The sequence below is a fragment of the Ambystoma mexicanum genome, chromosome 9 (genome assembly GCF_040938575.1).
Source record: "Ambystoma mexicanum isolate Mex_15411 chromosome 9, UKY_AmexF1_1, whole genome shotgun sequence".
In the NCBI taxonomy this organism is placed as follows: domain Eukaryota; kingdom Metazoa; phylum Chordata; class Amphibia; order Caudata; family Ambystomatidae; genus Ambystoma; species Ambystoma mexicanum.
Genome location: NC_090931.1, coordinates 168,953,789 through 168,967,151, shown reverse-complemented (window position 1 = coordinate 168,967,151; position 13,363 = coordinate 168,953,789). Strand labels below are relative to the sequence as shown.

At 47.3% G+C, this 13,363-nt stretch overlaps 1 protein-coding gene across 3 annotated transcripts in view; it reads right to left on the bottom strand.

Annotated features, from left to right (window-relative positions):
* The window catches only part of MFRP (membrane frizzled-related protein), a 246,111-nt gene that overhangs the window by 96,364 nt on the left and 136,384 nt on the right, over positions 1–13,363 (bottom strand). For all 3 annotated transcript variants that reach the window (XM_069614362.1, XM_069614361.1, XM_069614363.1), the window contains one exon: positions 708–838. In XM_069614362.1, coding sequence (XP_069470463.1) covers positions 708–838 — 131 coding nt within the window. The remainder of the gene's footprint in view (positions 1–707; positions 839–13,363) is intronic.

Genomic DNA, 13,363 nt, shown 5'->3' with positions numbered 1-13,363 from the left:
CTTGCTCTGGTCTCCGAGACCCACTCTCCAGAATATTAGGTGAACCTATGTGTGAGGATTTGTGTGGTGAAAACACAGTAAAAGGAAAATGTGTAGGGATTATTGACAAAGTTAGGCACACTTTGTAACATGGCTCAGGGGACCAGACAGGATTTGGAGATGGGAGCATTTTACACCCTATCTTTGGAAGTTGAGATTTAAAAGGTTTTTTCAGGGGTGTAATAAAGTAGTTACTGTGGAAAGGCATTTTTAAGCAACTAAAAATATATTTTAATTTAAAAACCATAGATCTTTTTGCTGTAACTTTAATTGTGTCTGGCAAATAAACAACACGATTTTTGGTCTTATAGACTCTCTTCTGCTTCCACAACATGATAGTAGGGATTCTCTGTGTGGCCTCTGGTCTGAAAACATCAACACAACAGTGCAAACAGCAACAAATGCCAATCACCAGCCCATCTGCTACTCCCTGTTTACTTATTGTGAGCAATTGCCTATTTTTAACAAGTACAAATCGCATGGAGTGCAAGTACATACCATGCTTTGTCCATGGAGCAAACATATGACAACATTAACCTGAATCAAACTCCACGTTCAATGTCTGATTGTGAGTATCACAACAAACTCTAGAGAAAGCCGAACATGTATGTAGGACAGAGACTCTTTCTAGTGGGGGAGCCCTGGAAAGGTAGGTAGAAGGCACTTACGGTCCTGCGGTGAAATGATGCGGTACCGGGCTGTGAACCCAGTGGATCCTATGTTTTTGTCTGAAATGAAGGCCACATGCAGGCGACTGGAGTTGGTGTTGATCGTCGGTGGAGGAACATTCCCGCAAAACCTGTGCAGTGGAAGGCGGTAACAATGAATCTCACAGAGAAGACAGTCATAGCCGGTTCAAGACAAAGGGGATTGTATGCCATATAGGAACATTATACGAGACAAGCACAGCCTTCTGGGTATATCACGTGTGTAACAAGACCATCAAAATCTCAGAGGTGCATTATACAAGATCACTTAACATAGCATGCCTTATACTACTCCTTATGGCAGGGGTGTGCAGCCTTTGGCTCTCCAGATGTTTTGGACTACATCTCCCATCAGTCCTACCCAGCAGCGTCAAAAGTGATAGATCTTGGGACTCTTAGTCCAAAACGGACTACATCTCCCATCAGCCCTACCCAGCAGAGTCAATAGTGAGAGATCTTAGGACTCTTAGTCCAAAACATCTGGAGTGCTGCATGTTGCAAATTCTGCCAAATCGTAATATCACATTTCCTGACATGCACACGTCTCACTGTAATATTAAAACATTTCTAAACACCAGACTTCTCATTCGATAACGGCAGCAAAGTTGTTACCACTTTATGGGATCACAGGCACTAATTTTCCCTAAATGTTTCAGTGTGAGGAACCCCATCCCTCTTCACCCTGTTTGCTGTTATGATGCATGGGGCCTAGGGATATGTGTTCTTCGTTTTTAGTTTTGGATGCACAAGCAGTTCTCCTATAACAGCAACTTGTTCTCCATGCTTTTGGTGCCGATTCACAAGATGGGAGCTATTTGTGGAGTAAAGTTTACTGGGATCTTTCTGGCAACTTTGGCGAACCGGAAGAAGGACTCAGAGTATGTTGGGCCATCTTTAAAGATGTTTATTACAAATAAAGCAAAATAAAGCCTACATAGCCCTATCGCTAGGAGGAAAATTCCATACCTAGCAAAACTACAACTAATGGTGCACGTCAAGTCCAAAGTACAAGTCTTCTGTCTGAATTCTTACCACTAAACCCACCACTTTTAGAATGTCTACCTAAAGGAAAAAGGGGAGGCTTGCAGAATAGCCGCAGTGTGGGCTTCTGCCTGGCCCAACTGGTAGTAGACTTGCTCTCAGTCGCAAAAGTTCCTTTAGTAAACAATGGTCTCTTGTAGAAATAACTATTGTCTGCACGGGTTTCACTCTCCCCCTTGATAAAGAAACCTGTTTCTTCTTGTACTTTTCTCATGTTTAATTTCAAATGTCCAAATCCCTTTGTGGTATTACTTGATAAAACACATCTCTGTCTCCCATCTTCATGGTACTGGGACTCCCCAAAGTCCTATGTTTCTATGGTAGGTGTTTTCGATTCACAATTACAATATTTTGGAGCCTGGTTGGCTATTCCAGCCTTGATATACAATGTTCATATCTCTTTCAATTTGTTTTAGTGGGGCCGTGCACCCCTTTCTTCCACTTTCTAATTCTTCCGGCAGCTATTCCAGCCCGGATATGTAATGTTCATATCTCGTTTCCTCTGCTTTAGTCGGGCTGTGTGCCCGTTAGCTTCTCTTTCATTCTCGTACTTTTAGTAGCTATTCCAGCCGTGACATATAAAGTTTGTATCTCTTTCACTCTGTCTTCCGTACCTGTGTTGGTTTCGGTACTCCATGAAACCAACCCTTATAGGACTCACTGTCATCCGTAAATCACTAGCGCCTGTGTTCCCATCGGTACTGTTTTTGGCAGAACAGGCGCTTCCCGGTTGGAGCTCAGGGACCCAGGTTCCTTACCAGTCTCGGATCTCAGTAAAGAACTCCAGTGGGTAGAGCTTTGGCCTTGAAGGGTCCACCTCCAAAACATTTGCATATTATAAAACTGATGCAACCATGCTAAGGAAGGGCCGCCTTAACAGTACAGGTAATTCACTTCTGAAACACCATGGCCAGGTGACATCATGAAAAGGATCACCTGCCCTTCTGGAAATTCCTGAAAAACATGGCTGTTCACGAAGGCGCAAGAATGAAAACCTTTCAGCGAGGCTGGGTAAACCTTACAGATTGGGCAGGCCCAAGGACAGCTTGCCGAGAGATAGGTGACACTGTTGTGCTTCCAGTATAAACTCCTCTAACCCAACTTCCTATTCAAATAAATAATTTAAAAAAAATAGCCTTTGAAATGGACTTGCGATAACCACCCTCTGCCACGCACCATTTATTTGCATTTTGGGCTCCTTAAATGGAATGAACTTTGTTGTGAGTATGTGTAACGCTTCCGTTTTTACTACCTGTTCCTTTGTTGATTTGCCCATGTTTAATTTGTCTAATTGTACAGTGCTCAGTCTTGTGCTGGTGATTTGTTTGCACGTAGTAAATGTTTTTACTACTACTAACCTGCTAATTTCCACTTAACACCACACAGTGGGCCTCATTACGAGTTTGGAGGAGTAGTAAAAAAGGGTGTAGTAAAAAACGGTGGTAATACAGGGGTAACAGAGTTACCCCTGCATTACTGCCGAATTGCCACACTGCCAAACTACAGGCTTGGAGGTAAGGCAGAGGAATAGCCTCCAGCACAATGCTGGAGGTAATTCCTTCGCCTTACTGCCCAAAACGCCCAAATTGGGGATATTACCGCCAGTGGTAATACCGCCTAATTCCCCATGAAGTCCTATGGGGGCTAGCACCGCCTACCACCACTTTTCATCAGGTGATAATACCACTGGTGGTAATACCACCAGACCAAGTGGTGGTAATGGTAATACTGTTTGGTTATTTCTCAGTGGTATTACTGTCGTGATACCACCAAACTTGTAATGAGGTAATAGCACAGTGGTCCTAAACATGCACACTCTGTATTGTAACATCGCAGCATTCCTAGACATGCACACATTAGTGTAACATGACAACCTTCCTAGACAGACACCCTACTTATTGCAAAATCCCAGTTTTCCAAGTTAAGCATGAGTCTTCCGAGACATGCAAGGACTTCCTTTGATGTGTATCATGACATTCCTAGAGTGTAAGCTAAACCCAGCGCCTTAAGTGGCACTACAAAATGAGCCAGGGCTCATCAAGGGGGCGTGGCCTAACAGCTGGGGTCACCTGCTGGCTCTTTAGGCCACGCCCCCCTGACAAGCCTCGGGTCAATGGGCTACTGGCACCCCTGCCAGGCAGCCTTTTGTAGAGATCAGCACCCTCTCCCAGTGGGGGACAGGGTGCTGATCTCTGCATTTATTTTCTATTGGCTTGCCTGGCAGGGGATAGCGCCTCGCCTATTCAGCATTAATGGTGGCGCTGGCCCTCGCCATCTGGGGAGGGGCAGCATCACCATTAAGGCTGAAAGGGTGAGGCCCCTGGAAGCGGAGGGCTTTTTTTCCCTAAAGACTGAAACGCCTGCGAATGCGCGGGAGCTTCAGGATTTAGGAAACAAGTCCTCTGCTTCCAGCGGACTCACGTTTTCTCCATAATGGTGGCGCCGGCCCACGGGCATCGCTTGTTTAAAGGGATGCCTCACAGGTGCGGCGCCACCATTATGGCTGAAAGGCACTCTTTTCTGAAGCCTGAAGCTCTCGCACACGAGCGAGAGCTTCAGGCTATAGAAATATAGAAAAAAAGCCTTTTCGTGTAGTGGCCGGGCTGCCACGGGAGATTAGTGGTCACCGGCAGGGCCCCACCTCAAAACGAGATTTCAGAGCCTGCTGGGGCACAGCCCCGCCAGGCACCGGCCCACTTAAAGCCCTGGCTAAGCCCCGACACCCATAACACGAGCAGTCATTCCTTTGCGTATCGCAGCCTCTATGGGAAAGCAGAGACTTTCTTTGGGTTGGCAGCCTGGCTGAGACTTGCACATCTATTCTGGTGGTCTAATGCCACATGATGAACTATGCTCTGATTTATCATGAAGTCCTGGGCGTGTACAAACATTTTTCAGCAGAATGACCCTCCCCAAAACCACAGAACCCTACAGTACACGATGAGAGAGCAGTTTACCCACTGCAGCGATGCAGTACGCCGGGTTCGACCCACGTGGTTGCGGTTAATCAAAAGGGACGCCGACCTGTCTTATGGAGTTGGCTACCAGATGTGATCAACTCTGACTGAATGTGTGGCTTATCTTGCTTTGGCTGTTTGTACTGTTTGGACTTTTTAAAAGTACATTTTGTTCTTATTGTTTGTTGTACTGCTTTACTTTCTGTAAAGCGCTTTGGATGAAGGTGCTATGTAGCCGTAAGTAAATAAATAAATAAAAAGATAGCCGAAGACACGTGGGCAGAGATGGTAACTCTTACAATCAGTTCATCCAGACCGCAGTGGCAAGAAGGAACCAGTAAACTACTTGCTGTTACCAAAGGGGGAAATGCAATCCAAAGAGGCGTCGAGGGGCCTTTTCCCTTCCACTTTCGTGGTATGATCCAGTGCCTAGAAGTCTAAGGCCGGGAAGCCAGTGGATCCACCCCGAGGCAAGGAAAGCAGGGGGAACGCCAAGACCCAACAGGAGAAGATTCCCAGTCTGCTCAGAATGCTTAGAAGCCTCCAATGAGGAGTGTTCCCAGGATTTCTGAATCTCGCACCAATCCTGATCTGAAGAATATGCAGAAAATCCAGAGAATGCAGAGTCACACTTATACCCTGAATTTGTCAAGAAGCCAATGAAGCTTGAAGTCTGCTCAGGCCACATCTCTCCCCCCCCCACCCCCCAGAACTGGCAAACATGTTGGGTAAAGTCTTGAGACAACTGACAGTGACACTCATAGTGAACTTGAGAATAGATTCGAGGATACTTGAGACGACTGCATTTCACATCCTTACTGAACTGCAGAGTAGACTGCTGGAGAGTAGGCTGGAGGAGCTTTAGGACTGCCGACTCTAACATCTATCCTGAACTGCAGAGTAGGCTGGAGGAACCTTGAGACTGCAAAGTCTCACACCATCCAAGTTATTGGGAATTGAACTTAAGCCTTCTACTAAAGTTAAAAACCATGGCTGCATCTGGCAGGACAATTTAGGTAGCGAAAGCAAGGTTGGAGCCAAGGTGAAAACTATTTTCTACTCCCTGAGACTTCTCCGGGAAACTCTCCCATACATTCTGGAAGAGGATCATGCTCTGGTGGTGGGAGCACTCACAAAAGCCCACCGAGACTATTGTAATAATCAATTGGTGGGGATTCCAAAAAAAACAACTTAGTAGACTGCAAAGGGCGCAGAATCCAGTGGTTAGGTTGGTTTGTGGATTAAATAAAACCTCTCATGTTTCACCTTCACACCGTTTACTTCATTGGTTATCAGTTGAGGACCGTATTAAGTTCAAGGTAGCGTGATTGGTATTTAAGTGTCTGAACAATCTAACAACGGACTAACTGAAGGATAAACTTAAGCAATATCAACCATCCAGATGTCTACGTTCAAGGGACCAAGCTCTGCTAGTTATCCCTTCATCTACATTTGTGTCTAGAGGGGACAGAAGTGTTTGGTCCTCTACCCAGGGAAATTTGGACTTTGGACTCTTTGTATAAATTTCGTAAAGCCCTGAAAACGTTTTTGTTTAAATAAAGTGTAGCTATTCTGGGCCCGTGGAAACTGTTTGTCCTCTTGAATGGTACACGGGTATCACTGTAATTCTGGTAATCTGTTCTCAGCAAAAGTCATCTGCGCCATTATACGGTTGGGTCAGTTTCGAGAGTGTTACAAATTCATCAAAATCCTGAACTGGAGAGTAGGCTGGAGGAACCTTAAGACTGCCAAGTCTCACACCATCCTGAACTGGAGAGTAGGCTGGGGGAACCTTTAGACTGCCAAGTATCACACCATCCTGAACTGGAGAGTAGGCTGGAGGAACCTTGAGACTGCCAGGTCTCACACTCCACTGGAGAGTAGGCTGGAGATACCTTAGGACTGCCAAGTCTCACACCATCCTGAACTGGAGAGTAGGCTGGAGAAACCTTGAGACTGCTGATTCTAACACCTATCTTGAACTAGAGAGTAGGCTGAAGTAAGACTGCCAATTCTTGCACCACCCTGAACTGGAGAGTAGGCCAGAGGAATCTTGAGACTGCCAAACACAATCCTGAACTGGAGAATAGGCTGGAGGAACCTTCAGACTGCCAAGTCTCACACTATCCTCTACTGGAGAGTAGACTGGAGGAACCTTAGGATGGCCAAGTCTCACACCATCCTGAACTGGAGAGTAGGCTAGAAAAACCTCGAGATTGCTGATTCTAACACCTATCCGTAACTGGAGACTAGGCTGGAGGAAGCTTAAGACTGCCAGGTCTCCAAGAAGACATTGTACATTCAAGCCTGCATCTCTGCGGCCTCTAACAACACAGCCAAACTCTTCAAAATCTGCAAGGTGCTGGCCAATCCTGCTGCAGTCTCTACATCTCCTGTTCCCTCCCAGGCCCTCTGCACAGCACTGGCTTCTCACTTCACCACTAAAACTCAGGACATCCTGTCCTCTCTCTTCTCTTTCTCTCCCTCTACCTCTCTCTGACCCTCTCCGGCCGCTTCTCCCTCTCCTCTTCCATTCTCCTGTTTCCCTGTGTTCACTCCTGATGATGTTTCTAGACAAGTCCGATCTATAAAACTATCATCCAAGCAGGTGCTCCCCTGCCCCTCAGAACCATCAAGGTCCACATCAACACCCTTGCTCCAGCCTTTGTCGATTTCTGCAATCACTCTTTTGCCACTGGAACTTTACCCTCCCCCCTAAAGCACTCCCTTGTGCCCCCCCTCCTGAAGAGGTCTTCTGCTGATCCTTCCTCTCCGGAAAACTACTGCCGATATCTATCACTCCTTTCCTGGGAAAACTCCTGCAAAAGCTCCCAGCTTACTCTCCATAATGAATCTGTTGCTTATCTCCATGAACACCAGACTGGCTTTAGAGCAACCAGAAGCATGGAAACTACTCTTCTGAACACCCGTGAAGACCTGCTCTCAAATCTCAACTCTAGCCTTCCTTCTGTCCTCATCCTCGTTGATCTTTCCTCTGCTTTTGACATAGTCAACCACGCCATCCTGATCAATTATCTCTGTGACAACCTGAGCATCACAGACCAGGCCCTAGCCTGGCTGACTTCATTTCTTCTCTGATCGACCCTCTCAGGTCCAACTGGAGTCCTTTCTCTCCACTACCTCTCTCTCCACATGTGGTGTTACCCAGGGATCTAACCTTTCACCCTGGCTCTTCAAACTTTACTTGGCACCTCTGCCCCATCTCATCTCTACCTTCTCTCCTAACTTTCAGCGTTATGCGGATCACACTCAGCTCTCCTTCAGGCTCCCCTCAGCCTCCTCTCCTCTCTCGCTCATTCCTGATTGTCTATCCACAATTCACGAATGATGTGCCTCTAGTGATCTCTGCCTGAATGCTAGTAAGACTGACATCCTTCTCACATGGACCCCTGCTCCCGCTTTCCCTCTTTCACTCTGGCCGCCCTCCTTGCGCCCTCTGCCAGCGCCTTCCTGCGAGGCAAAAAACCTTGGTGTCATCTCCGACTTCACCCTCTCTTTCTCTCCTCACATCACGGATGTCTCTAAGACGTCCCTCTACCAGCTGTACCTCCTGAGAGCTATTCTTCCTTTTCTCACTTTCCCCCAGATGCTCACGGTCTCCAGAGCCCTGCTTCTCTCTAGGCTGAACTACTGCAAGAGCCTCTTTCTAAATCTGCTTACCTCTACTCTTCGCTCTCTGCAGCTAATCCAGAACAGGACTGCGAGACTTGCCCTTGGCCTCAAGCCCAGGGATCATATCTCTCCAGCCCTGAAATCTCTGTACTGGCTCCCGTGGCTGCAAGGATCAAGTTCAAGATCCTCTACTTTGGCCACAAGGCTTTCTGGGGCCGGGGACCAAACTACATCCAACTCTCTCTTCCTAAGCACTCTCCTTATCGAGACCTCCGTTCATCCACCTCCAACTCTCTGAGGGTCAGACGCATCTCCAGGCAGAGAGTGGGGGGTAGATCTCTCTCCTCGGCTGGTGCCTCCCTCTGGAACAGCCTCCCTGCGTCTCTCAAACTTGAGCAGGATCACCTCAGGTTCTGGAAGCAACTCAAGACCTTCCTTTTCGCTTCTGCTTTCTCTCTCTCTGCTGATGTTCTTGTCTGCTACACTAACTGGTCCTGGCCTCCCTCTGAACCTTATGGGGACCAGGCTCCTTCACGACCAGTAGCCCCATGCACTGCCTCTGGGCCTACCGCGCAGTAGGGACTGTATCTGAAACCCTACAGTCCCCGGCCTCCTTGCACTTACTTAGAACCGACCACCACGGTGGCACTTACTTGAATTTTGCTTATTGCACTCCCCCTTTCCCTCCCCCTGGCACTTCTCCTCTCCTTTGCACTTGCACGATCTGAATGACACAAGGCCTAGCAAGTTCATTTGTTTTGTTCCCATTTGTCTTCTCCTTCCTTGTCTTGTCACGCCTAGAATGACTTGTCTACAGGTGCGTTATAAATGACTATCATATCATAAGTCTCACACCATCCTGAACTGGAGAGTAGGCTGCAGGAACCTTGAGACTGCTGACTCTAACACCTATCCTGAACTGGAGAGTAGGCTGCAGGAACCTTGAGACTGCTGACTCTAACACCTATCCTGAACTGGAGAGTAGGCTGCAGGAACCTTGAGACTGCTGACTCTAACACCTATCCTGAACTGGAGAGTAGGCTGCAGGAACCTTGAGACTGCTGACTCTAACACCTATCCTGAACTGGAGAGTAGGCTGCAGGAACCTTGAGACTGCTGACTCTAACACCTATCCTGAACTGGAGAGTAGGCTGCAGGAACCTTGAGACTGCTGACTCTAACACCTATCCTGAACTGGAGAGTAGGCTGCAGGAACCTTGAGACTGCTGACTCTAACACCTATCCTGAACTGGAGAGTAGGCTGCAGGAACCTTGAGACTGCTGACTCTAACACCTATCCTGAACTGGAGAGTAGGCTGCAGGAACCTTGAGACTGCTGACTCTAACACCTATCCTGAACTGGAGAGTAGGCTGCAGGAACCTTGAGACTGCTGACTCTAACACCTATCCTGAACTGGAGAGTAGGCTGCAGGAACCTTGAGACTGCTGACTCTAACACCTATCCTGAACTGGAGAGTAGGCTGCAGGAACCTTGAGACTGCTGACTCTAACACCTATCCTGAACTGGAGAGTAGGCTGCAGGAACCTTGAGACTGCTGACTCTAACACCTATCCTGAACTGGAGAGTAGGCTGCAGGAACCTTGAGACTGCTGACTCTAACACCTATCCTGAACTGGAGAGTAGGCTGGAGTAACATTAGGACAGCCAACTCTCACACCATCTTGAACGGGAGAGTAGGCTGCAGGAACCTTGAGACTGCTGACTCTAACACCTATCCTGAACTGGAGAGTAGGCTGGAGTAACATTAGGACAGCCAACTCTCACACCATCTTGAACGGGAGAGTAGGCTGGAGGAACCTTAAGACTGCCATGTCTCACACCATCCTGAACTGGAGAGTAGGCTGCTAGAGAGAAGGCTGGAGGAACCCCAAGACTGCCAAGTCTCACACCATCTTGAACTGGAAAGTAGGCTGGAGGAACTGTAAGACTGCCATGTCTCACACCATCCTAAACTGGAGAGTAGGATGGAGGAACCTTGAGACTGCTGACTCTAACAGCTATCCTGAACTGGATGATAGGCTGGAGGAATCTTCGGACTGCCGAGTCTCAGAGCTGTCAGGACCCTTAGAATCGACCAGAAGAAACTTCGAAACTGCTGAGTTGCACTCCCATCCTGAATTGGAGAATAGTTTAATTCACCACATTTATAGAGCGCTCTTTCACCAAATGTATCATGGTGCTATATAGAAGCGTGGGTGGGAAGACACACATTTAGGCAAATAAATGGGTCTTCAGGCTCTGTTTAAAGGGACCTAAGTCCTGCAATCCCTACTGGTAGAGTATTCCACAATTCAGGGCCCGAGATAGTGAAGGCCCGACCGCGATCCTTTCACGGCGATAGGCAGGTATCTTCAAAAGTCCTGCCCCTGCTGAGCGAAGTGCATGGCTAGGGTAGTAATGTTGGATTTTTTCCAGCAGGGGTAAGCAACCCTCTTCATTCAGAACCCTATGAATAATGCACAGGATCTTGAACTAGATGCAAGCTTGCATGGGCAGCCAGTGAAGATCCTGCCCAGTGTTAGAGACATGCTGACCGAAATGTATACCTTTCACCAAGCAAACGGCTGCATTTTGCAGAACCTGCAGCCAATGCAATAGGTAAACAGGTTGAGACAGAAAAATTGCATTGCAGTAGTGAAGACTACCGTTAGGATATGTTGCAACTACCTGTGCATGGAGATCTTTAGGAATGAACAGAAGAATTTCCTCTAATTGCTTAAGCTTGTGAAAACCCAGTCCACACAGAGTGTTAATCTGAGTGTCCACCTTCAGGAAGGTTGAAATGTTCACACTGAGGTTGTTCACAACCATGACCGGAGCCGGAAGAGGAGCAAATGTTGACGATCAGAAGTCTGAGGTCCAGCCACTCGACGGGCCGATAAAAAGGACCTCACTCTTCTCACCATTATGTTTGAGCCAGTTCACTCCCATCCATGCCCCAATCTCTGCCAGGCTGGATCTCAGCTGAACCACCCTACCAGTCTGGCCCAGGTCCAGCCTAAACAAGATCTGGGTATCGTCCACGTATGAGTAAATTTAAACCCAAATGAGTGAATGAGAGCTGCCAGTGGCTGGCATATATATATATATTAAAAAGCAAAGGAGAGAGGGCTGAACCTTGTGGCATCCGCAAATCAACGTTCTTGGTTAAGATTTAAACTAAGCGAAAGATACCAGTTGTGACCGATCGGTCAGAAAAACCTGGAACCACTCCAACACCTGACCCGAAATACCAGCCTTCTGCAGTATTGATAGAAGGAGAGCATGATCAACAGTATCAAATGCGGCCAACAGGTCCAATAAAATGAGGCCTGCCGTGCCGCTGTGATCTTTGATCATTGTAAGATCGTCAAGGACTGACACCAGAACCGACTCGGTTCCCATTAAGGGCCGGAAACCCATCTGACAAGGGTCCAAGATATTATGGCCCTTCAGAAAAGATTGAAGTTGGGGAGTAATAACTGCTCACAAAACTTTAGTAAGGAAAGGGAGCTGGGAAATCGGGCAGGAATTAGCATAAACTGCTGCATCTAGCAATGACTTTTTCAGCAGAGCAATCACTAGTGAAGAGTTAATGACCTCTGCTATCATATAACTGAAGCCTGTAAAAACAGACTTGAACAAGTGTAGAGGAACATCATCAAGAGGAGATGCAAATTTAAGACAGGTAACGATTCAAACAATTTTAGAGCCGTTTGTAGGCTGAAAAGAATTAAAAGGAGCTTGAGCCAAAGGCAAGAATGGTCCCGAATCAGTGCTGACCAGTGAAGCCTGAGCCATGTTGTCCAGAATACTATCTCTGATCTTCTCAATCTTATCCAAAAAAAAACTGTGACAGATTGTCACACAGCAACCGGGAGCTTGGTCCAATAGAGGCTGTGCCAGGATTGGAAAATTCTTTAATAATTTGAAAAAGCTTCTTGGGTATATTAACGCCGATTGAATCATGGCTGTGAAATGCACACGTTTAGCCATCTTAAGGGCTATGTGGTATAATGAACGCTGCTTCTTGAACTCTCTCAGATGCAAGTGGTAAGCAGCCCGCCATTTGTGCTCTGCTTGTCGCACCACTAACTGAAAGGCACGTAGCTCTGCTGAGAACCAGGCGGCCGAAGGTCGAGACAATTTCTTAATACATTTAAAAGGGGCCAACTGATAAGCTGCTAAAGTGTATGCTGTCACAAAACGAAGGATGACTGAGGGCAGAGGCGCACGGGCATCCTTTAAACCCTCATAAGTTGAGGTAACATAAGAGCATACAGTGGTCGGTTCAACTTGCCCTCCAATTCCTCTGATAAGCTTTTATGCTCTTGCTCAATGAGCAAGAAGAATCCACCGGGACAAGTTGGAAAGGTACAACATAGTGGTCGTACCACGTTAGCACGTGGCAGGGATAAACCCTGAGCAGATGAACCAGGTCAAATATGAGATCAAGAGTGTGAGGTTGGAGGAACCCTTGAGAATGTTGAGTCTTACACTCATCCTGATCTGGAGAATGGGCTGTAGGAGGCCTTGATACTGCTGACTCTCACACCCATCCTGGAGAAATGCTGGTGAAAGCCTTGAGTCTGCTGACCTTCACACCAATCCTCAGCTGGAAAAAAGGGAGCTTTCAGACTATTTACTCTCGCACCTATCCTCAACTGCAGAATAGGTAGGAGGGCCCTTAAAACTACTGAACATTATACACATGCTGAACCATAGACAGGGTCAGAGGAAGCATGGCAGCTGCTGAGTCTCACACACCCATCCTGATCTGTAGAGTATGCAAGAGGAAGCTGGGAGACTGCTGGGTGTCACACTCATCCTGAGCTGAGAATAGGCTGGAGGAAGCCGTGAGACTGCAGACTTACACAACCATCCTGATCTGTAGAATATGCAAGAGAAAGCTGTGAGATTGCTGGGTCTGACACCATCCTGAGCTGAGAATAGGCTGGAGGAAGTTTTGAGACTGCAGACTCACG